At 40.0% G+C, this 26,950-nt stretch overlaps 1 protein-coding gene across 5 annotated transcripts in view; it reads left to right on the top strand.

The window, feature by feature from the left end:
• The first annotated feature begins 5,696 nt into the window (after positions 1-5,696).
• Positions 5,697-26,950, top strand: part of LOC126418863 (uncharacterized) — a 61,893-nt gene continuing 40,639 nt past the window's right edge. The window contains exons 1-2 of one of the 5 annotated variants that reach the window (XM_050085857.1): positions 5,697-5,961; positions 19,504-19,666. In XM_050085857.1, the coding sequence (XP_049941814.1) occupies positions 19,509-19,666 (158 nt within the window). In that variant the 5' untranslated portion in view covers positions 5,697-5,961; positions 19,504-19,508. The other 4 variants (XM_050085856.1, XM_050085860.1, XM_050085858.1 and 1 more) reach the window with 4 other exon arrangements.

Consider the following 26,950-nt stretch of genomic DNA (forward strand, 5'->3'; position numbering starts at 1 on the left):
AGAGCTAATTTCAAAAACTGAAAATGTAGAGACAAATGTAGAAACTGAGGTGGGAAAGATTAGATCAATACTGAAGTGATGATTAATACAAAATTAGAGGCTGTAAGGGCAGACAGGGGTAAAATTTCTGAGCAGGCTGGCCTAGTTAACATCAGAGGCGGCGTTGTGGAAAAAGATTTAGGATACAAAATGGAGAAGGTGCAGGACGAGCTGGTTAACTGTGTTAAGGATTATGTGTTGAGGCAAAAGAAGTCACCACTAAATCAGTAAATAATTTGTCAGGTAGAATGGTAAAGTGTGAGAAAGAAGTGATCAAAAATAGGCTGCATTCTGAGCCAGGAATAAAAATGAAGTTTTTCAGCAGGAGCAGTGGATTCAAGAAGTATGGGTAAAATGTCTCATCCGAGAATGACGTCATGACTACACCCTTGTATGACGATGAATTCTGTGTATGGCCACTTATATCCACACGAATGACTCATCTTCCTGTAGGTTTTACATATTTCCCATTAGCCACCTTCAGCACAGATGTTCCATGGGTTAATTCATAAACGACAAAGTATTTTGCTAATAGTGGAAAGTACCATCTTGTTCACTATATTATTGCATGTAGAGATAGTTTTGCGAGAGGAATCTCAGAAGATGCCAAAATTAAATTGCCGGAAAGGCATGCTTAGGGCAACACTCAATCATGGGCACGTTTAATGAGTGCTTCATTTACTACCTATGTAGTATTTGAGAGCTGTTTTCTGAAAAATTTGGAGTGAAGCAAAGCAAACGTGACTTCAGAATCAGCTCCTAAATGGACCAAGTTTCTAATTCGAAACGTGCAGGATTTTTGTGTACATGAACTGAATACGTTGATGTATATAAATCGTCCCTTGGGAGTTTTAACAGAAATCACGATGCTCAAGAAACGCTTACCGGAATTTTTACAATGGAGTTTTTAGATTTTGTTGAAAACTTAGAATTGGCATTGAAATTTAGGCTGCATGATGAGAACAACAGACAGGAAAATGGGTACCAGAACAGGAACCCAATAATCATCAAAATAATTATCATGATCAGAACCAAAATAATTATTATCGTAATGATAGTAATAACTTTCAAAGGAAAGGGGAATGGGATTTTTGACAATGGAAAGCAAAACTGGGAATGAATATTTGAGGGACAGGCGCATCACGAAATGCAAAACCTGAATAAGACGTCAGAAAACGAGATCGTCGCGTCTTAGGTCCAGAGGTGGCGAAATAAATCGGCATTGAAAAAGAAATGTTGTTTTAAAAATTCAGTGGCTGCTGATAATTTGGCAAGGAGTCGCAAATGTTGGAAAGAGAGGTAGTAAGAAGTAGGAATAAAATGGGGAATAATTTTGAGAGGCACAACAACAAAGTGGGCGCAAGGAATATCGTATAATGTGTGGAGAAATCTGATATTGATAATATTGGGCTGAAATATTTATTTTGTGAGGGGAAAGTGAATGATGTAATGAATGTATGTTTGATGGAAAATTCTATTGTGGGAGTCGCCAGAAGAACATCTGTGAAAGTACAACGAAACGCAGCATTATTCTGTGGCGATGATCACACTGACAGTCTGCTTTACTCTTTGATTTTTATAAGTATTCTTTGTACTGACTTATGTCTTTCAGTTGATTGGTGTTCGAGCTTTAGTAAATATAAAGTTATTGCTTGACTACGTTGTATCTCTTGAGCATACGGAGATAAGCTGTATTTGACCAAACTATGATCAGAATGGAGGCCAAAGTGTATCTAAATTTGGTGGAAGTGGGATGTATCATGAATTCAGACGAGACACTGGTCAGTAACAACAATTATAGTGATGTAGATGAAACTAAAGTAGATGAGTTTGTATCTGTGGAAGAAATGAAGCTATCTGTGAAGGCGACATAGTTGTTGTCATCTGGAGATGTATGTTATGGAGTATTGATGGAAACATGTGAAGATATTTGTGTAGACGGCGCAGCGGTAGTCTTGTCAGCTAGCGATGCATTTTATAATGTATCGGCGGAAGTGTTATCCTGTTCTAACAATATATCTCTTAGAACAAGATAACAGTTTTGTTTCAGGTGCTGAAGTAGTGAAGGTTGAATCTACTGATCTAGATATCTCAGAGGAAGTAATTTGTAAATTTATTTATATTGACGAAAGTGAACTTATGGCTCTTGATGAAAACCTGAATTGTGAGTGAGTGTTAATAGATGAATGAGAAAATAATGAGTCAGACAGCATATTAAAGCACAGAATGGTGGAGGCGTCCGAGAAGAGAGATAATGTTATGGAGGCAGAAGTAGACACGAATTTGGCGGAATTCGAGTATACTATAAATTCTGATGTGGTGCTGTACAGTAGTGACAATTCGTGTGATGTATTGGAGGAAGTTGGTGGAATTGTTGATGGTGCTTTTTATAATGCGTCAAAAGATGTAAAGGAAGCTTTAGTAATGACGATTACAGCATATTGGCAGATGTTTATAGAGGAACATGTGGCAAAATTTGCAGTGTTTTGGAGAAAATAAGTGCTGTTTCATTTAATTCTGTTCGTCCACTGGCGCAATACATCTGCAACAAAATGTCGTGTGGGTACCAGACAGCAGTCTCTTGTGAGTCTGAGCCAGTGATCTCTATACAACCTGGCTGTAGAAGTCTGGTCTCTGAGTATAGAACTGCTTAGTGTCTGCAAATACACGTGCTCTGCATCGTCCGCCATATTGTAGTTTGCCAAACAAATTTCCATCAGTCTGCATGTGACACAGAACTGCAGACTGATTTCTTGTTTTGAACTTTATGTCAACATATGAAGTAATAGGCTTATGAGGGAGAGGAATTGAAAAGTATTCTCTTTTCCTGTTCTAGTGACATTTCCTGGCAGCCATGTTGTAGTTTGGCAAGAAACGAAATATGAGCATCTATGGCTGGCAAGATCAGATAGCTGAAGTTCAACATCCAGGTAGCATAGAGATCACTGGTCTGAGCCGTTATACTGTATTGTTCATCATCCTCTGGCACAACTGCAGTGCACAACCTGTGTGTGACTCCCATTCAACCATATCCGATGTAGCAGAGGCATCCATGTCTACTCAGTCAAGTTTTATCAGAGTGTTTGAACAAAATTGCTGTGGAAAAGGCATGGGCAGCTGTAGGAAAACTAACTGATGTGAGTGGTAGTTGCATTATTTGTTGTTTCAGTAGTATCTTTGTACATATGAAATTGTGGGAAGTATACAGCAGTTTCCACTATCTCCAGTTACAGCGTTGTTTAGTATTATCTGCTTTTATTCAAATTTGCTATGAACTATTTTTATTAGAGCAACAACAAACCTTCCATGCACTTGCACAACTGATAATCGATTTTATTTTGATGTAGTTACTGTAAACGCAATACTTCCATCGCCAAGGTAAAGCAACATGCCAGGAAATATTGTGTTAAATGATTTCGTAATTATTGGGCATTTGAGGTGTCATCAATTGGAGTGATTCATCTACTTGCACTGGCTCTCCAATTTGATCCTTTCAAAGCCATGCGAAGTATCCCTTCTCTGCTTCTGACGAAGTTGTGCAGCACACACATAGCTTTTCCTTTCGAGATATTTTTGCAAGTTATAGCATTCTCTAAAACTGGGAACTTTTGGCTCAGCATGCCGAATGCACACACTATAGAATTTCAATACCGACTCAATATGTAGTTGAAAATCCATGTGCTGTGATTCAGTCTTTTTTAAGGATATAGTTGCATGGAATTTTTCTTGAAAGGTAATACTTCATCAGCAACAAAATAAAATCTTGTAATGCCATGAGGTACGGTACTCGTGAAACCCAAGAGCTGCTTGAAGGTCTCTCCATCATGCAGCCAAATTGATTGATCATTGCAGAACGAGGCTGTGGTTGAATCTCGATCTTTGAAAATTCCGCCACTACTCTTTCTTCCCAGGCATTTTGTTTCAATCATAATGAAATTTCCATCAGAATCGACTGCAGTCATCAGGACAATTGAATGATATGACTTATAGTTGGAATTGTTGATCACTTATAGAATTTTTTTACTTTGCATGTTTTGTTCCATATATTGTGCCTATGCAGCTGAGTAGGTTCCAGACAGATTGAAAAGGTTTTGTCTGGAGCTGGCATGTATTTCTTCTGTAGCCCAATCCAAATAGCGTCACAGTATTCCTCCACTGTGCTTCTGGTGGTATTATTCCCATGAGTGAAACAAAACGATAGTGAGGAGAAACTGAACCACATTCCAAGTACCTGAAACAAAAGTCTCTGTTGTCAGTGTAGGAAAGATGTAGACAAAATCACACTACTAAAGTTTATATTTTTCTTCAACCAGTACCAGACCTAAAAAACTGAAACCTATCAACTGAAAACACTATACTTCAGGGAATACTACTAAATATTCATAGAGATATGACTTATTATTTAAAATAATTATATTAAATTAAATTAGAAATTTTGAAAAAGAAGAAATTCTGTACCTTTTTCTCGAATACCATTGCTGAGAGACATCTGAAATTTATAGCAGCTTTAGGAAATGTAGGTACAAACAAATTGGTAGAACAATTTTCTTAAGTAATGCATTATTTCTTTATATTTTAGTTGCTTTCTGTAAGAAAAGGTGGAGAAATGTGAAGACAGTATTTCAAGCAGACAGTACTTCTCTAAGGAGCTACAGTTTCTTATTCCAGTTGTGAAACTGTTGCTAGCAGACGTTGCTGCAAATTTGCCTCCAGTACCTGAGCAAGAAATTCAGGCTCTCATCAGAGCACATATCAATGATGATGAGGAGTAAATTGATGACGAGTGATCAGACGAACATGCCTCTCCATATAGCACCACTCCATCCCAGTCATCTCAACCCAGTTCCAGCCAACACCTGTACTGTCCGAAATGAAGACTAAACACACTGTGAAGAAGGTCATAAATCAATCACTGATACCTGCAGCCGACGGAGTTCTGTGATCAGCAAAGCAGTGTCTGAGAAGACGGTCTGAGAAAACATTTTTACTAATCTACTGGCAGATGTGGAAAGCATGACAAAAAAGTCTTTTTTTTCAGTTCAGAAGCGAAGTGCTACCATTGATAGATGTTATTCAAGAGTCCTCGAACTCAACACAGATGTATTCTCCATGCCCATGGATGACTTTATTTGGAACACCGCTTATAAAGCTCACGAACATGGAACCTCAATTCTGGGTGCCACATCCCATGAACCATCTATTTCCGAGGGTTCCCAGCAGCCATCAGTCAGCTGGTAGCAATTTGATGCTGACAGCCCACGTGTTAAGTTATAAGAACTCACATCATCATTTTTCATTTTTTATGTTAAAAAAAATTTAAATACTGTAGAATTATATCTTTTGTGATGAGTTGAGATTTATAGGTATATGGATTTGCTTCACCATGAAATTCTTTTATATATTATTATAATCAATAAAATGCATGTTACCTCAAAGTAAGTAGCAGTTTTACTTCAGCTGAAACACTTTTCCTTCAGTTTGTATCTTTTTTTGGAATGGTTGGTCGAATACTTTCAGTCAGCTCCTCAAATAGATTCTTCGACATCCTATGAATTCCTTTAAATTTTGCTTCGCCTTTTTCGAGTTCTCGTGATAAAGCGAAAGTTGAATGTATCTGTTTCTTGCGAAGGAATGAAAAAATCCAGAATATCCACTCTCTTTGAAGCTTCTTCAAATGCAAATACGCAATGAGACCATTGCGGACTGCATAGCTTGGCGTTGTGTAGCAGAATGGCAAAAATCAGCACATTTGAGACGGTCGCACGTCGCAAAAGATTTGCATCAGTCGACGAAGAAAGTGAAACGCAACTCTCACGAAACGGTAGCCAAAACATCGCGTTGCCGTTGCGTTGCACCAGTGGACAAACAGCCATAAACTCACAGAACACCGAAATAGTACAAGTCCAAGGCCCATTGCAACAAGTACGTCCCTTCGACAAATTCAAAGTATAACTTTGGAAAGAACACTGTCACTCTTAATATAAATGTAAATAACGATACAAATAAAAACATATCTGTGGCGAGGCGCGTCTGTCAATTAGATGTGCTAATTTATTGTTGAACAGGCGATGCAAAATTGCTTAGCCGGTTCCTGACGTTAGATACATGAGACTGAAGAAATACGGCGATTGTTATTACATTTGCCCTTTCTCAGAGTCAATGTCCCGGAGAAATAGATAATGTGGACAAACGTAAGCATGGATAAGTAATGTTTTTATCATTCGTGACGCAGGTGAGTAATGTAAACAGTGTTTAGTTTGTTTGTCGTTAGACCAGTTTACAAATAGCAGACGTGTTAGTTAACGTAAGTAACGGTAACAGAGTTTTGCGTTAAGAATTAGATCCAAACAGATAATGGAATATTACGTAGTCTTAAAAATGTATTGTTGCTCCTTGTGCTGTACACGGTCTCGTAATTACTTTCACATTGTGTGTAGTATTCATTTATGTTTGAGTACCAACAAAGACAATATTTACGAAAAAACACACGTAGTCGGTACTTCAGACAACATAATATAACTGTCAGGCAAGTTCGCACTCGTGATGGTAAATACCTTACACACACACAGTTTGTGTTAGTTGCAGTAATATTCTTATAGGTATTCTGGTGCGTTGTACGGACGGGCTGTAGTGAGGTAAAATGCTGGTTTATGTTTAAATATTGACAATCTTTCATATACTTATATCTTCTGGGTGTCAACATTTGCTGTGCCGGACAGATATGTTCATATGTATCATAGGGCAATTGGAACGTGAACAGTATAATGAAGTAACATTGGTAGTTGGCAAAACAACGTTGAAAAGGGCGGGGTGGGAGGGGGGGGGGGGGATCAATGGTGAGGGGGATACTTGTGACTAGTGGAATAACGGGACAGCGGATTGATTGTTTCAGAATATTGTTTTGCAGAAACTTTGGGATGTTTCTATCAAATATGTAGCTTAGATCTGGCAAGAAAGAAATTGCAATTACAGAAATGTAAACACAGTGTGGACCCCATGAAATTGTACAGTATTACAGGATCATTTGTGGCCAGTATTATTGACATAAACCTGCTACTTGTTTGGTTTGGATTTCCTTATGCTAGAAGAGCAATTAAGTCGATGGGAAAGATTAGGTCAGTGTTAAATCACAGGATTCAGAATAAGTTGGAGAACCTTTATCATGTAGGATTACCTTTTTAGTACAACCATACTTGATTTCCAAGAGCACATTTGATTGAAGAGACTGCATGATTAGGTAATAGTTATTTATTCATTCACAGATTATTTTACAGTGACATTGGACTTTTAAACGTAATACAAGAAGAAACATAGTTAAAAGTTAAGAGATACTGATTTATAAGTACTTTTTGAGTTACCAGTCTTCTGGATGATTTGCAGCTTGTTATGGCTTCTCCTGTGACAACATCTTGATTTTGGAGTAGTACTTCCACATATCATTGTGAGTTATTTGTTTCATTGTGTTCTTCAAATATTCCTCTCCTTGCCAATTCTATGAAGCTCTTCATTTTTCATTTTTTCAGCCCACCATCATCGTACAGCATCACGTCGCAGACACATGAATTCTCTTCTTTTCTGGTGTTCCCATTGCCCATGAGTCACTTGTATACAGTGCTGTTCTCCATAGGCCCATATACATTTTCATAAATTTTTGCCTCAAAATAATTGTGATGTATGATACTAGTAGACTTCTTTTGATCAAGAATATCTGTTTTGCCTGTGCTAGTTTGTCATATATCCTCCTTGCTTTGTCAGTCGTTAATTATTTTGCATCAAAGGTAACAATTCCGTCACTTCATCTAACCTGTGGTAATCAGTTTTGATACATTTACTGCTAATCTCATTTCTACTACACTCTGTTTTAGTCTTTCATTTGTTTACTGTCAATCAATATTTTGTGCTCATTAGACTGTTCATCCCATTGAAAAGGTCCTGTAATTTCTCGCTCACTTTCACTGAGTACATCAGTGTCATCAGTGAACTGTGTCACTGATGTCCTTACACCCAGAATTTCAACCTTTCTCTTGTTTCTTTCAATGCTTCCTTGTTGTAATAGACTGAGCAGTAATTGCAAGAGACTGCATCCTTGCCTTTTGCGCATTTTTTATTTGAGTAATTTGTTCTTGATCTCCCCACTTTGATTGCAATATAAGTCACATAGTGGACATCCATCACACTTTTTGTAGGTACCATTTGGTGTATAATATGCACACAAATACTATTTGGAGGCTTGCCCATTATATTTTATGCGTTTCTGAATTTGTAATGCCGTTTAGTTCTAACAACAAAAATTGCATTACATATGGAAAAATATCAGGTGATACTATAGATCTGTTTGTTACCACGGCCTTTATTTTGCATTCACATTTGTTGGCTGCACCAACCCTCAACTAAATTATCAACTTCCAACGTAACTTAGACCTCGGACTACACTACAGATCATTCTGTCACCACAACAAGGATTCCAAAGGGGGATGTGGAGATGGGGTACTGTGTCGCATTCTAGCCCTTATTGTTCTATCTTGATTCCTGTATATATTTCATGTTACCAGTCTCTTCACCTATGGCTTATATGTATTTTACTGAGAATTTCGAACAGCTAGCCAATTTTGTACAACTGAGTGGTTTTTCAGGCAGGTTTATTTAATTCCAAAATTAATGTTACACTGTCAGTAGTACATGTTGTGTCTCTTCTTTTTTTCCTCTTTTTTCCACAGTTGGACGTACACAAGTTGTATAGGTTAATTCCCGTCTGTAGCACTGGTATTGTTCTTCCATGGAACTTATTGCAGCTGTTGTCTTGTGTACGACTTTTAGTGCAATGATTTGACTTATTGAAGAAGTGTTATTTCTGTAATTTATTCAGTACCTTTGGTGGGGATAAGTTGTATTATTCCACCATTTCACTTTTTGCCTAGAACATGTACAAAAGACTTCTGTATGTGATAATTAAGTGGGCAGCAATCTTAAAAGTGCCAATTAACTTGCCTGTTTTTATCCACATTTTAACGCTTAGTTGTTACATGTCGTACAAGATCCAACAGTTTCTTTTGCAATTTATAACATTGTTCTTCACACTGGTGAATCTGAAGTATCGACACACCATTGAAACCACTGATACTTGTGTTACTTGTGCACGGTGTTAGCACATACTTACAGGACAGTTTTCTTTCTCTTTTACGTGAGCATGATGGAATGCAGAAGCTGATGGTAAGGATCTGAGGTAGAATGCTCATCACTAAAAATTAATGGATAGCTCTCAAGCTTGTCTGTCTATTGACTCATCCCCATGCACGCTGATGTGCACTACAGGAGATCTACAATAGTGGCAGCATAATGGTCACACAGTCCTCTTTGAGTACAGATTCTCTGAATTTACCAAACAGGGTGTTATGTGAGAGTTGCCATGTTTCTTCCAAGTATTCCCATTTAAATTCCTTGAGCATTTTTGGGGTCAACGGAAGCGTCTGAAACCACCGATTGGCTTCTGTTGCGGTGTGTGACGTCACAATGGCGCGGAGTTTAGTTTATGAGTGTGGCGTGTTTATACGTGTCATTTTGTTGTGGTCTGTGGTGCCCTCTGATGGTGTGTGTATATGGGTTGCGTGTTATGTGGTGTATTGGGTTCATTTTCGTGTTACTGCTTGACCCGTGAGGTATTGGTTTTGAGTGTGCTTCGACAGGAATTGGTTTCAGTGACTTAACGATTTAGTTTTTGTTGTGTCTAAGTTATTGTAGTGCTATTTGTTGTGTGTTATGTGTGAATTTGTTTAAATTAATTTGTTGCTGCCTTTGTTAGGTATGGATATGGCAGATAAGTTAACAGTGCGCGTTTCCGTGCGGAGATGGGGGACAATGCTTTGTCCCTCATCAGAATTTTGCAACTGGGCTGTGTGTGTGGATGTGTGTGATTGTGGTGGCTGACCTAGAGTGCAGTGCCGGAACTTTTTTTGTGGTAAGTAGTCGTTCTTTTTGGTGTATTTTTTGCGTGTTATAATGGTTGGTGGGGTACTTGGGAGTTGTTTGGTTGGTGGTATCGGTGATTTGGTATTGTGAGTTGCTGTTGACCTATATAGGAGAAGTGTTCGATTCCCATGCACGGTTGTAGCTATAAGTCTTTTGGTATCCTGAGCTGCTGGTGACCTATATAGGCCAAGGGGAGTGTTTATTACCAATTTTGTTTGTCTAGGTGTTGTTTTTGTGGTACTAATAGTTGTGGTGGTGGTGTAATTTTTGGAGTTTTATAGTGTGGTATCAGCAATTGCGGTTGAGCTGTATAGGTGAAGGGAAGTGACCGATTCCAGAGGATACTGTGTGTAGTGGAATTTGGGGATTTTGTGTTGTCATTTTATTTTGTGGTTTGGTGGTGTTTGGTACGGTGGTGTGTGTTTATATTTAGTTTGCCCCCACCCAAAAACCCTCAATTTCCCATGCTTGTCCCTTTCGTTTGACTATATTTGTGGAGGGAGAAGAGTGTGACGGTTTTTGATGTATTTTCGTGTTTGTTAAGTTTCCGCTGTATTGGTGATGTCATGGTTCAACGCCAACAGGTGGAATCGGACGCTTCTGTATGCCCCATTTTTGTTACACTTATAAATTGCCTGTACCTACCTATTATAGTGTCTGAAAACATTTGATGTTTGTTGTCACACCTTATTGACAAGGGTTCCAAACACTGGAACAATATTCTACAATTAATAACTCTAGTGCCTTGTATCTGATTTTTTTTCCCCTTTCTTTTCGGATGCATAGCTTTTCTCAGAATCCTTCCAGCAAATCTGACTCTTCTGGTTTGTCTTCCCTAATATGGCTTTTATGTGACCGTCATATTTAAGATCACTTCTTAGTAATATCTCTAAATACTTATACAGTTTCACCTGCTAGAGATGTTCACCATAATCTTCTAGCAGATACTGTCATATGCGTTCTCTTTGTTATGGGAATTGTCTTTCATTTTATCTTCAACGGGTGTGTCCTCTTGCTGTGCAAGATGGAGGGCTTCAAAGTAGAGTTTATTCGTGATCACCCCTACAGGAGTGTGTGTCCACCAGTGCTTTTTACTCACTGTCAACTTGCTTGATGTCCTTTATGTGGTGCATAATATAATCGAAACATCATTATTTATGTGGAGGTGCTTTATCTTTCTTTATGTGATACTGAAACTGCTCGTGATTTTACACCAATTGAGCAGGTTGGCTAGGAAAAGCTTTCATTCCTTGGTACTCAAAACATATACATTAATAAAACTTCAGCTCATATAAGCAGTAAATATATATTATTCTTTTAAGCAATAAATATGTGTTATTCTTTAAAAACCAGAAAATATGGGGCAAAGCCTCAGCAGAAACAATATTAATGTAAACAGAGTGATACAAGCAAATGGGAACTATTAACTTGTAGTTGCGTTTTAAAAGAGAACACTGAGTCAACTGCTTGTACATCAAACAATACAAGACACTACACCAGTAAACCAAATCTCGATGGGTCCTAGCCTGTATCTTGAAGTTATTGAAGGAAATTCTAAAGTATTCACCAGAATCTTTTATCTTTGATAAATACCAGTAGGTCATTGCCTAAGATCAGCTTTAACCACCTTTTTAATAGTACATTACAGCAGATAAAATGACGTAAGTTCCAATCCAAAACAATGTGCTGTCATCAACAAATGACTAATGATCATTGGCAATTTGTTACAATAACACTAAACACGAACAAAGCAGTAAAATACGCTTGAAAACTTAAGCCCAGAAAATTTGTGTACCACCATACCAGGATGTGCAGCTCAGTTAAACATTACAGGACCAGACCCAGATTGTGCACCATCCCATTGGCTGGTCAAGAACTACAAACCAGCTGCAGGCCGCCTGCAATTACAAATAAATTACAAAACAATCCTGTGGCAGCACAGAAAACTGGAGCACAGTGTATTATCAGACTTCTACAACAAAAGGGAAGTGAAATTCGGTAACTCAAGTAACAAACATTTCAATATGTGTGCCTAATTAGCAGATGCATTACAACATGCACAATTGACAAGACACAGCAATCCAAAATGGTTTTTTCATAAATGTCGTTCTTGGCGACAAAATATGTCATTCCTTCCAAAATAGCTTCTTTCACAATTTCACCCTCTAATGAACAAATGTGTAAGCAGCCACTTGAACAATGTGTGAAGTGAGATTGACACTAGCAATTAAAGCCTTGAAATTCCCACAAGGACATAAATTCGAAATCCAATAACTGCAGTGAAGGCACTGTATAACGTTTCTAATGAGTTGTGATGCCAACACAGTCCCCAATGTTCAGATTTCCAGCTCACCATAGAAGCAGCCATCCACTGTGCTACCGAATACCTTGCATCTCAAGGATGTGCACACATTGCATCCCATCAAAACAAGGCATCTTAATACAGCCCGCAGTGCTTGCTCACTCCTGTGGTCTGGACCGTACTCTCATGGCTGCCACACACAGAGCTACTGTCAGCAGCAGCCTCCTGCTCAGTCCAACTATTACGTTTCATTGAGTGCGCTGCTTAAGAGCTTTTTCCTTGCCACAGAGTGTTTCCTCCAGCAACTCCCCAGCAATGTTGCTGTAGTCATTGCACTTGTTACAAAATTGATTGGGATGCATTAAGTACCTCAGATGATTGTAAATTATTGGCCTACAAGCAAGTGCCGGAACATTTTTACAGAGGCATAGGTAAGTATGTAGCTCATAGTTTCATGTGGACAAATTAATATGGTGACAGAGTGCCACAGGCTGCTATCGTTGATTCGTATGTTGTAGCACAGCTCCCATAGCATTTGCAAATGTCTCCATGATGAGGCCAGGAGGCGTTTGAAGATGACAGTGCCAGTAGTGCAACTTTTGCAATATCAGTGTTCGCCTCACTTGTCCACTGCAGTATAAGCCATATTTTTGGTGAGCATATTGAACACAGTGGTATGGCCAAAAACTCACTTATTCAGAAGCCAGCAACAACGGTCAATCAAGTTGAAGCTGTGCCACAACTCACATGGATTGTGTGCATTTACACGTTGCCTCCAACCTTTCCTGAGTCAAGTAAATTGTTTCACATTGTTACTTCTTTTGCTCCAGATATGCATATATACAGTTTAATCCTAAACTGTGAAATTTGAGTCAGGTGATTGTCTGTTGCAAATGAGGGAAATATTCTCCTCCAATAAACAGCATTTGGAGGTTATCAGTGTACATGTAGCATGTTCCTCATTGACGAAACTTGAAACAATTTCAAGACATTGCATAGTTTGAACAGCATTTGTTGAAATTCCAAAAGTGTAACTGTAGTAAAAAACACAGTCTTTGGAAAGTTACTAGGAACAATGGTAATTTTAAGGGAAACATTCCACGTGGGAAAAATTATATATAAAAACAAAGATGAGGTGACTTACCGAACAAAAGCGCTGGCAGGTCGATAGACACACAAACAAACACAAACATACACACAAAATTCAAGCTTTCGCAACAAACTGTTGCCTCATCAGGAAAGAGGGAAGGAGAGGGGAAGACGAAAGGAAGTGGGTTTTTTGGGGAGAGGGTAAGGAGTCATTCCAATCCCGGGAGCGGAAAGACTTACCTTAGGGGGAAAAAAGGACAGGTATACACTCGCACACACGCACATATCCATCCACACATACAGACACAAGCAGACATATTTAAAGACCACTTTAAAGACCACTTCCTTTCGTCTTCCCCTCTCCTTCCCTCTTTCCTGATGAGGCAACAGTTTGTTGCGAAAGCTTGAATTTTGTGTGTATGTTTGTGTTTGTTTGTGTGTCTATCGACCTGCCAGCGCTTTTGTTCGGTAAGTCACCTCATCTTTGTTTTTTTTATATATATATATATATATATATATATATAATGGAAGGAAACATTCCACGTGGGAAAAAATTATATACTCTCTTCCTCTTTCCTGATGAGGCAACGGTTTGTTGCAAAAGCTTGAATTTTGTGTGTTTGTTTGTGTGTCTATCGACCTGCCAGCGCTTTTGTTCGGTAAGTCACCTCATCTTTGTTTATATATATATATATATATATATATATATATATATATATATTTTAATCTTCGACCACGGATCCTTGATCCTTCTGTCTGTGCCAGTGCAGAAAAGTTTCCCTATCCCTACCCAGAACCCAGTCCAACATACTTTTTGTGCAATGTTACCCAGCTCATGGAATCCTCACAAATGGTGTTACTGTCAACCATCTCCAGCCACAACCCCTCCTTCCACATTGACCTCTACCTGTTCAGATTCCATCGGTGCATAGCCCTCACCAGCCTAGTGATTCAAAATCAGAGAATTGGGCCCAAACCTCCTTGCAGTACCTCCTCTGTGTTCATAAAATTCTCCTCCTCTGCAATCCCAGATTCCTGCATCCCATTTCCCAGATTAAAACCCTTTCCCTCCAGGAACTACAGCAGCATCTACCCAAAAAACTCTCCATCCTGTTCATTTCATACTCTTGCCTTGGAGTACCACTATCCACTACCTCTACAAGAACCTCCAAACCTTCCCCACAGCTCTTCATAGCCAGCAAACACTACCTCACAGACCTGCGACATTTATAGTCATGAGCCTGTCCTCCAAAACCCTCAGTCCCACAGAAGTATCAATCTTTTCCAAAGGCCTTACCTTTTTCCCCACTCCTAAATTCAGCCATGCTGGCTCGTCAAAGACTTTTCTTTCCTACCCTCACTCCCATCAACACTACTAATCAGACTCAATTCAAAACCTACACTGAACCATGTCTCGCTCCTCCATCCAACTGTGAAGCAAACCTACTGCTCACAAATCACTCCCTCTCAACTTTTCAGAATTTCCTAAACTTGACCTTGCCTCACCACCATTCCTCAAATTCCTCAAGGTGGAAACCAACGTCACATCCACAGAAAGAATTGCAGTCCACTACCTAAAAGCTGACTCTGACATTATAATCCTACCTGCTGACAAAGACATTCTGTGGTAATGGACCACAATTATCACCTGGGGCGGGGGACTGTCAGATACATCCACTTACAAACTCTGCCACAATAGCCCCACTTCAGCAATTCTGCAATATCGTCAGTCCCTCTTCAAATCCTTAGGTCCATGCCAGAGCCTCTCTTCCAAGTCTATCTTTCTCCTCGCTTACACCACTCCCTGCAGTTGTATCTTCTAAATGCTTCCTATAAACTGAAACAGCCAGGACACCCCATTGCGGCTGGTTAGTGTGCCTATTAAGAGGGAATTTCTGATTTCATGGACCAACACCTTCAGCATATTAAGTGTAAACTACTCTTTTATATTAAGACACTAACCATTTCCTCCACTGATTCTCCACAGTTATTGTTCCTTTATCACATAGTGACCTGCTCATCACTATTGATGCCACCTCCCTCTATGCTAACATCTCTAATGCCCTTACCCTTGCTGCTATTGAGCACTATCTTTCCCAGTACCCGACTGACTCCAAACCTATTGCCTCCTTTGTGGTCATCACAACCGATTATATCCTCACTCCCAAATACTTCTCCTTTCAAGGTATCACCTACAAACAAATCCTTGGTACAGCAGGGGGCACCCGCATGGCTCCACTCTATGCCAGCCTATTGATGGGCCATCTGGAGAAAGGCTTCCTAACCATCCAGAATTCCAGACGCCTGACTTTGTTTAGTCTCATTGATGTCATCTTCATGATCTGGATCGAGTGTGAGATTACCCTATCCACATTCCTCCAGACCTCAACACCTTTTCATCCATTTGCTTCACCTGGTCTTCCTCAACCCAACAAGCCACTTTCCTCGATATTTACCTCCATCTAATGATGGCTACATCAGCAGCTCCGTCCACATCAAACCTGCCAACTACTAACAATACCTCCACTTAGACAGCTGCCACCCATTCCTTACAAAGAGGTTGCTTGTTATCACATCTATAGTGACAAGCAGTGCCTCTCTAAATGTACCAAGAGTCTCAGGGAGGCCTTCGCAGATCAAATTACCCTCCCAACCTTGTCCAGGAAAAGATATCCTGTGCCTATCACTACCAATTCCCACATACTCACTGTCAGTCACATAGGAGCACTCCTCTCATGAGTCAGTACCACCCAGGACTGGACAGTTGAATTATATTCTCTGCCAGGGTTTTTACTACATCATTCTGACCAGAAATGAAGGATATCCTCTCCACTATACTATTCATATCTCCCACAGCGATATTCCGCTACCCACTCAACCTATGCAGTATCCTGGTTGAGCCCTACTCCACCCCTCCTCCCAGCCTCTTGTTCTTGGCTCATAGCCCCTCAGTAGACCAAGATGTGAGACCTGTCTCACACATCCTCCCACCACCACCTAATCCAGTCATTCCACAGGCATCTCCTATGCCATGAAAGGCAAGGCCACCTGTGAAAGCAACCACATGATTTACCAACTAAGCTGCAGCCACTGTTTTGGTTTCTTCATGTGCATCATAATTAACTAGCTGTCTTTCTGCATGCATGGCTACCGTAAAACTTTGACCAAGAGATTGCCAGACAATTCAGCTACTGGACATGCCATTCAAAATAATGTACCCCACTTTAATGACCGCTTTGCACCATCTGGATTGTTCCTACCAACACCAGATTTTCTGAATTGCACTCTCCCGCTGACATATCCTTTATTCCTTTAACCTTCTTGACCTAAACCTTTGCTAATTCTCGCCTCCCAACTACTTGTCACATTCACTGATCCCATTCTAGTACTGCACATGTCTTGTGTATTCTGCCAACACACCTACAGTCCTTTCCCCCTGTCTACTCTCTCCACTCCTCCCCCGTCCCCCCTCAGCAGCTTCGCCCAGCTTTTCCCTACTATACCTCCCCCTCATTGCCTTGTGCCACCTGATTGCCCATCCCAGCAGATTGATGCTCCTCCACATACAGTCACAGTTGGGCTGTTGTGACTTGATACAGTGCCCATATGTGTGTGATTTGTGTTTGTGTATGTGTGTTTTCATCTGTAGGAGGATGGAATTGTCCAATGGGACTCATCACTCAATATTTTCAGCTCTTCTGCAAACTTGTTGAATACAAAATATGCTGAATAGTGTACACCATTCTGTGCAGGGCTCGAGGAAATGTTACCCAGGCACACATCATTTTTCCGTCTGGTGTTCCCCAAGTGAATATTGCACTTTTATTTGCATAAGTCAGTGCTATCAACAACAGATCCCACATACAGGGATGGCAGAGCTATAATTCTAAGATACGCAAAGTTTACGAACTGGCACTGCAGATCCATCTGTGGCCCCCCTTTTCTGGGCTGAGAATATTCTTGTCGAGTGCACAGAATTGCCCCAAAATGAAAGATGGTGCAAGTGAAAGTATGCAAAGCAAACAAGCCTTCATGTTTTAGTGTAAAAGACAGTGAGAGCATTCTTATAGTGAAAGTAAACAAACCTATGTATTTTAGTGTAGGGGACATTCTTATAGTGAAAACTGTGGCCTCCAGTTTCTGCAACAGATTTTATGATCATTTTGTTTATTTGTGCATGATATACAGCTTCACCTGCGATGTTGACTCAGTGACTGCAGTGTCGTGTGCAGAGGACTGCACTGGCAGAATTTGTCAGGTCTGTTGTTCACATTGGGAATATAAATTTCATCAGTGGCATGCAGAGTAGGAAAAAATGGTGTCTTTCTGTGAGTCTCACTTCAACCTATTCCAAAATGCTGACTTTCTACAAAATTGACAGAAACATGAAGCTTGCACTGTTGCGTGACATCATAGGCAGTAATTCAGTGCATCAGTTTGAAGTGGCAGATATAAACAACATTAATCTCCCTAAGTGCTGAGGCAGTGAGCAATATGTCAGAAGGTTTCGTAGCTTGTGGTACTCTGGCAGAGTGCTGCTGCACTGGCTGTGTGGAGTACCATGCCCAACCACATGTGGCACTGAATCTCTGAGCTATCTGCAGAGAATAATAGTGCCACAGCCCCCCACCCTATCCTTGACCCCCCCCCTCCCCCCCCTCTCCCCCCCCCCCCCCCCACACACACACCCTGTAGGTTGACAAAGCTTTCATGGTATAATTTGCGTCCATCCTCCTGAGTCTGCCAAGTAAGGACTTTCCGACATTTCTGTAAGATTCTGCCATGATGTAGACAAACCTGTGACAATTTGTACTGACATTCCTTACGCATGTTCAGTATCCTATGTTAGTTTGATGATTCAGTTTCTTCAGTAACCCCATCAGTGGTCATCCCAATGGAGGTAGCTGAGCTGGTATGGGTAGAATAGTAGAATAGATCAGAAACCTACCATGGAGGGTGTACACATTGTGTCATGTAGGCAGACCTGCTGATAGAGGTGTTTACTTGTGAATGGTAGTATGCAGAGCAGGCCAAAAGTCCTGCAGAGTTCATCGGCTTCAGAACTAACCTTGCGCTTGGGCCAAGAGCTGTCGTATGTTCAGTCATTAGCTGGCTGTGCCAGTCGCATGCTGAGTATGTTGTCATGGCACATATTTACATGGCTTTGACGCTCTGTATCCCGTAATTCAATTTGCACAGTGAGTTCGTTCAGTAGGTTCTGTTTCTGGTTGTAACCAAGTAACTGTTAGCCTGTGTAGTACCCATGCCAACTGTACTGAGTAGAGGTGTTGTCACACTTACTGCTGATACTAAAATTTGTATCCCTATAAATTGTTACACCAAGATATTTTCAGTGACAACTCAGTGATGTCGTAGTTGTAGGGTCTTGCATTTTTTCGTTCAATGAAGTGCATAATTTTACATTTCTATATGTTTAAAGCAAGTATTACGATGAGCCTCCATCCAAGATAACATGTTTTGTTCTCTCAATGAGAAAACCATCAGGCCAGTCACAAATTTCGCTTAATACTTCACGGGATTGTACTTACAAAAAGTGTATGAATGGTACTGATTCAAATGCTTTCCAGAAGTCAAGAAATATTACTCTATCTGACTGCTGTAATCTGTGACCTCCAGGATGTGTGAGAAAAGCAGGAGTTTGGTTTCTCAGGACGTATTTTTCCAGAATCCATGCTGGTCTGGCTGGAGAAGCTCATTCTGTTTGACATGTCTCCCTGTGTTGGAGCTCAGAATTGATGTAAGGTTCTCCAACAGAAGGATGTTAGAGAGATTGGAACAGTTGAATGAAATCTGTTGTCTTTCCTCCATTAAGCAAAATTCATTAGGCACCCTGCCCTGTGTGTTAGCCCTTCCCTCATTCAGATAGCAGTATGGTTCACTAAACACTAAAAAAAGTAGGCATGTTCAGTTAACATCTTTATTGTTTTAGAAATCAGTCTGACTTTAAACGTGTTGTATAAATGTCACATGATTACTAATTTAATTTAAACTGAAGGGTTGTAAATGGTAATTGGGCACTACTTCACTTCGGTTTTTGTGTTTTCTTCACTTCTGTCTTTGTGTTTATTTCTTATTAATTTTTACAGGTAGGATGCGCTTCACACTCACCAGAGTGTTGTCTTCGCTGTGCCTGTGTACTGTTACTATGCTGACCTGGGTGGTGCTGAAGCAAATGCATACAAAGGCCTTCACACAAACGTGCCATCACCCAACCAATTTCCAAGATGATCTTCATAATTTAGCTGACAGGTAAGATACACCAGTCTTTCATTCCAAAATAATGTTATTGCTCTGATCTTCTCCATATTACAAAGAAAGAATCGTATTTTTAACAGTTAAAACCAAATGAAAATGGTACCAAAATATGAAGATGTGCATGTTCTACCAGACAGCAAGGCAATTTATCTGCAAATTATGCCTTTGTTTACAGTTGGTGTTTGAAGGTTGACTAATATAAAGACTGCAGAAGCAATGGTTACTGTAGAAACAATAGTTAGTTAATGAGTTATGTAGTCCATAGATCATTTGAATGGTTCTTTTATCAAAATGATGTGGAACAAGTCAATTTACAGTATATGCACATATGATTAGTGTTAACATTGATGAACATACTTTTTAGTTCTACTCATGCAACTACAATGTAAAACTAGTTTCTTATAGGCTACCAGTTTTTAACTAAAAATTTGTCCATGGGGGGGGGGGGGGGGGGGGGTTGGCCAGGAGAAATGATTTTGTATTAGATATAGATATTTAAAACTGCGTAACCAGGAGATATGACCAGCAGATTCACAACAGTTGTGAATGAAGGGTGCTGTTTGACAAATAGTTTTGAACATTTGCTAGAAAAAATGTGTGTTAATATATACAGTACACCTACCCGCAGAGATTTTTATGTATTTTTAAAAGATCATCCTCCATGTTGCGAAATAGAATTACAGGGCATCCAGGTGTATATATTAATAATGCAGCTTGACAGAGATATTGTTACAGATCCTAACTCCCCTCTTTATGTTGAATTAAGATTAAAAAAAAATATTTTTCAAAACTCTCATCAAAACTCCCAAATATTTGCTGTGATTTCATTTGCAGTCCACTTTCTCAAACCTTGAGAAAAAGTATGAGGAACAGTTATATTATGTTTATATATATGCCAGCTTTATAACAAGTGAGCATTTCTGCTATGTATCTTGTATTGCTTGTCCATTAGTAGTCGTTGTGTCATTGTTAACACAATTATCTTGGAAATTCTTGCTCACAAAATTTCTTACCCCATTACTAAACAAAATGTTCAGGCCACTGGTTTCAGTCTTCCACACTTTTATTCATAATTATCAAATATTATTACAGTAGTTGCTAAACACTTTCAAACAACATGATGCATAACTTACAACCCTTCTTGCCAAAAAAAGCTTTACGTGAAAGAGGTTACACTAAAGTTATTTCACTTGTGTCAAAGAAACTATTTTAAAAGAAATAAACGAATTTCATTTACTTTACATGTCTTTGTGATTTTATTTTAAATGTTTCAAAGTCAGTAACATTAGTTATAAATGTACTATAATAAAGAAAACTTCCAAATATAAAGAAATGACAAAAGCCTGCAAACCATTCTCAGATTGCCATCATTTAGGGTAGCCACAGCTCACAAAAGCATTTCATATTGGTGTGTGTGTGTGTGTGTGTGTGTGTGTGTGTGTGTGTGTGTGTGTGTGTGTGTGTGTACGTACACTGTATATACTTAAATGAGATGAAAATAGAGGAACAAAATACAAACCCAATAACTAGAATGAGAAATAACAATGTATCATATAATTATGAAAATGATGTATCAAGTTGTTTACTAAAATATGAGGGAAGGAATTAACCTGTTTTATTATGAGCTGATGTGGTTTCGAACTTATTCCCGTATTTGTCATCAAAATGCGAAGGTGGAGTTTCACAATTGAGCAACAGAACACCCACTTAACAAAGCCAAGTGCACATGCTACTTTATTTACTGTGCATCGGCACTGCAGTAGTCCAATGTCAAAATCCACAGATATCACATTTTCAAATGATGCAAGCATTCAAAATCAACAAGATATCTGGGTTGAGTTCAAAATAAAATTTGACACTTTTTTTCCAGTTACATGTGCCTCTGTAATCTTTAGGTTTGCTAACCTTCAAACATTGATTATACATGAATGCAGGGATTTACATATGAATGATCTAGCTGGGTGGTAGAACAGACAAATGTCTGTGTTTCAAAATAATTTTGATTGGGTTGTATTATTTCAAGCTGTTGTTCTCCCCAGTTAGACTATCATTTAAAGAACTGTGACAGTATGAGATAAATCATGAGGACAAGATGGTGTCTGTATATAAATTTTGGAACTGGTTGAGCTGGCATTTTGTGCAAATTTAACTAATACATGGGGGTTGAATCCCAAGTTCATTTGTTTTTTGAAAACAGTGATGGTGTGCTAGCACTGGCTTGCTAGACCTCTCATTGATCTTTGTGTTAATATTTCATTTTTTGTTCTGCACTAGATGGTCTGCACCTGACAGGCATTTTGTCATGTGAATAAGGTTTATTTGTTTAACTGCCAATACTTGGGAGACCATGAACAAGATGTAAAGACTGTGTGAGGATGATGTGAATCGAAGAGGACTAAAGTGGGAGAGAGAGAAGATTGGAAGAGGCTTTGTGAAAGACCTGCATGAACAAAAACACATGAAGAAGAAGAAGAAGAAGAAGAAGAAGAAGCTTAGGACAGACATATGCCTATTGCTGTTGTGATTTTTTTCACCACTGTGAGATGTTGCCCATTTGTTTCTTATCACTTAAAGAAATCTTTAACTTTTCAAAGCTTCACAGCTAATAAGTTCATCCACATAATTTTTGACAGCAACTATTCTACAAATATGCTACAAAAAATCATATGATATTTTTTCTGTATCTTCCATCATTCGGTAGGAAACTACAGAAAAAACTTTTTAAAGCCAATGTATTATTTTTCCAGCTTTTTAAGAATAAAGTTGTGTAACAGCTTACCCATTTGATATTTTGAGGCTTACTTCATATTATATGTAATTTTTTTGGATAGAGGGAAAAACTACTCACTAAGTGGCAGCAAGAGAATGCATTTAAAAAAGGTATGGAAGTTTGCAAACTGTTTTGGAGCTAGTTGCTCCTTCTTCTGGCAGAAGGGTTGAAGGGGAAGGAAAAGGGGTAATGGAAAAGGACTGGTGAAGTTTAGGAAATGGGGAGAGCTTGGAAAAGTCAGACAGACCCACAGGTCAGGGGAGACTTATCAGACAGGATTAGATGGAAAGACCTAGAGAGAGAGAGAGAGAGAGAGAGAGAGAGAGAGAGAGGCTGACTGACTTTGTGCAAACAAAATATTTGTCAGTATAACATAGTTTCATGTGACTTGTCCTGCTTTGAGATTCATTACACTCATGAAATACCTGTAAGTTCTTAATTTCATCATGTAGATGTAGATTTTTGGAATTGTAATTGTAGGCATGTGTACATCATCATAACAAAGTGGAGTATTACGCTAATTTAATTGTTGTATTTCTGGGAATGTCTAATTAGACCCACTTGAGAATGGCAGCCTTTTTTGCATAGTTCAAGCAGATAAAGTTTGAAGGTCTGTTGACTGAAGCAACCTCCCTCCCTCCACCTCCCCCCACCTCTCTCTCTCTCTCTCTCTCTCTCTCTCTCTCTCTCTCTCTCTCTCTTGTATGTGTAAAATGAGGGGGATGGGGGAGATTACTCTTGGCCTTCTGGTGCCTTAATTCAAAGCACAGCCTGCTACCATGCACCTTTCATGTAAACAATGAATTTCCATATGTTCATTTACTATGAGTGATAATAGTTTCTCCAGATTCCTCTTAAACACATCTATGAAGCAAAAATGAGGGCCCCCAGGTGCTCACATCTCTTGTGAGTGCATGCTTGACCACCACAAAGCCATGGCCATGGCCATTGCAGCACTACTTCCATTTTTGCGCTACAATTCTATCTTTCTACTATTCTTATTTCCTCTTTGCCTATTTGCTGGATTGTCTATTGGTTGGCAGTTATGCCTGGATTTGGTTTGTGAATTTGGACATTCATTTTTCTTTCCTTTTGGCATTCTACAACTTTTCATTCTTATCTGTATGGCCCCCATTGTTGGCTTTGATCTTCTCTCTCTTTTCTAAATTTTACAGGAGTGTGTGTTGTGCAAGGAATGTTGCCCAGTGCGGTGTATATTCCACCTTTTGTTCCTTTCTCTGTTTGCTTCCTTCCTCTCCTGCAAAACTACTGTGCCCAAAACTCAGCATGGTAGCCATTCAGTTGTAGGGCAGGGGGCCATGGTGGTAACCCCCTGACCACGCAGGGATCATACTGTTGCCGCCTTAGCTGGAAGCTCCTCACACAAGCCAAGGAGTATGTACCCTTCCTGGCTGGGACAAAGAGGCTCTGGGCAATGGTTTACTGGCCAAGTAACCCTTGCTGTGGTCCTCAGGAGGTGAACCCATGATAAGAGTGGTTGGTAACATGGCAGAAGATTCACACGTGAACTAATTAAACTTTTTTTAAAAATCATTTTGCTTTAGACTGTTAAAACTTTATTTATTGTGATTGAAATTTTGACACATGGTCATTTTTAAGCTTTGTGAAAACAGTCAGTCGTCAAGTATAATATTCGTAACTATGAAACTGACAAATGGTAAAGTGAAAATTTTAAAGCTACTTACATTTTTGTAACCCACACAATAATATAAAGCTTTGACATACTGTGTAAGAGCAATTGCTTGTGGAGTTGCAAATTTATCTGCTGTTCCACATACCATATACATTAGAAAGCTGTGGAATGATGTCACTTAAAAATATCACGCAGGCTGTGGACCCAGTTCTCATCAAACTTCTGAATTAAACTTTCTTCCACTGGTGGCCGCAAGTCTCCAGCAGTCTTTTTAGATGGGAAATGTTATTGCAATGCAGAGAGATACAACCCCACAATGTTTCCTTCCCTGGCTATGCTGTGGAAGAAGGATAAGCCAGACATTTGGGAGTGAAATGCTTCACCTAATACTTGGTATATACTCAGACTGCTGGGGGTACTTTTACTCCAATGCAAGCATCATTTTTTGTCAAAAAAGTTGAAGGCAAATGTGGGGAAACTGAGTCTCTTGGAAAAATGCAAAATGGTTTGTTATAAATTAAAACTTCGTCTGCTGCCAATCTTCAGCTCTTCAGACATCTGATTGTCTGAGTGACATACCCCTGACGTCTGAGTGACATACCCCTGACCATTATCCCACACAAAACTTTGAAAATTGTCCAAGGAATCACCGTTCACAGAGATCTTATGCTCCAAACAGGCAAGGAACTCTGGACTGATATGTGGCATGCACCTATAATATGCTTAAGATGTTTACGCTTTGGGCATATGTCATCCTGCTGCATGACGGACCCAAAATTTGGCGCGATGAGTGATCACTCCTTGAAGGTAGTCCTTATGAAAATCTACCTTTCTGTGGAAAGTGCCCAGTACATAAACCTTCAAGTCTGCCAGTTTTCTCAGTTTCTTTCTGTTATCTCTCTCTCTCTCTCTCTCTCTCTCTCTCGCTCGCTCTCTCTCTCTCTTTTTTAAGGAGACAAAAAGCACCCATACAACCTTCTCCAAAACAGATCTCCCATCACCCACCTCTCTTGTGGTTCTCACGGTTCCTTCTTCGGGAACCGTGTCCTGCACCCAACTGGAGAAGCGTTCTTCTTTGACATCTCTTGGTGACAGGGCTGTTTTTTGGGATCCATCTCCCTGACAACACCTGGACCAGAGGCCTGACACCAAACAATAGCTGAAGGAGCCACGGCCTGAGAGTCCCAGATCTGGCTGCTCTTCAGCTCTCCCTGCAGCACCCAATGGAGATATTCCCTTGAAAGAACCTTGCCCATCAAAGGTTGCAGAGGAGGAGGAGGAGGAGGAGGAGAATTGGCACAAGGCTCCTCCATTGTCCCCAGAGGTGCCAGATTCCCCCACGCTGTCGGATTCTGAGCTGGTGTTTTTGGATGTGGTTTCATCTTCACTGGTGACAGGCAGTGATCCTGCCGTGTGACTGGTGCTCCTGGCCCCTTCTTGCCTAACCTGGTTAGTCATGTGATCATTCAGTGTAATTTTAATGGATACTGTTGACACCTGCCGATACAACACCACCTTATTTCCTCTTCTTCTGTGATTTGCATTGCTCTCCAAGAAATGCACTTCACTGATGACCATTCTCCATCGTTGTCGGGCATTCTGTCGTAACCATTCTGGTCTCGAGAGAGCTTCTGGAGAGGTCTACACTTTAGTTCATATAGATGTCATCAGTGAATGGGTTCCTCTTCGTACCTCATTTGAGGCAACAGTGGCGCATGTGTGAATGACCTCAGCAATCGTCATGTGCAACATTTATGTATCACCAGGCAGGCCACTTACGTTGAATTGGCCACAGCCCCCCCCCCCTTTTTTTTTTCAATAACTACCGTCCCCTGTTTGGGGGTAACATTTCCCTTGGTAATGGCCTTTTAATTGACCGGCCTTTCACAGACCTGATCTGTGCCTCCTTAATGATGGTTCTCCTACTCACTCCTGTGCCATCCATGGCACCTTTTCAGCTGTCGATCTAACAGTCTCTTCCCCTAATATTATGACTTCGCTATACTGGTTGTTGCGTGATGACATTTTTGCCAGTGACCACTTTTCAGTGATGTGACATTTCCTTGCCACTGACTGACTACCATTTTCAGCACTTCACAGAGCCATTTGGTGTTGGCCTTTGTATACCTCTGCTGCTACATTTGATTCCTCTCTGTCAGATTGTGTTGATGAGGTTGTGCAAGGTGTCTCAGGTACAGTCATTCACACCACTGGAACTGCTATTTCACTTTCTATGGGTATCCCCCTCATCCTGGCCCCTGGCCATTCCTCGGCCAGTACTGTAAAGTCATTGAGACATTGCAATAGCTATGATGAGCCCTGCAGCGATTCAGACATCCTTCGCAAACCAAGCTAATCACTTTAAGTGACTTTGTGCTTAGGTTTGCTATCTACTCAAACACAGTAAGAAGAAATGCTGGGAGCATTATGTCTCCTCATTCAGTTCACAGTCACATGATCTAGCATCTGAATGTTCCTGAAAGGCAACAACTTAGGGCCTCAGCTGTCTTTGGCTCCAAGATGCCTTCCCCTCACATTGGTGAGATAGTGTAGATATACCAATCCTTAAGCCCAGTGAGAACACAATGTCTCTCGACAGTTGCTAACTGATTAGCCTGACCAACATACTTCGTAAGCTGCTTGAAAAGATGGTTGCCCACAATTATTCTGGTTTCTCAAATGGTCCTTTTGTCCCCCTATCAGTGTGGTTTCTGAGAGGGACGATCAACTGACCATCTGCTTAGGTGTGGGATGGCAGTCTGACAGGCTTTTTCTAAATGCCAGCACCTTTTCACAGTCTGTTTTGACCAGCAAAGTCCTATGATACCATTAGGCATCACCACATTTTACTTAC

This window comes from Schistocerca serialis, chromosome 9 (assembly GCF_023864345.2).
Source record: "Schistocerca serialis cubense isolate TAMUIC-IGC-003099 chromosome 9, iqSchSeri2.2, whole genome shotgun sequence".
NCBI lineage: Eukaryota > Metazoa > Arthropoda > Insecta > Orthoptera > Acrididae > Schistocerca > Schistocerca serialis.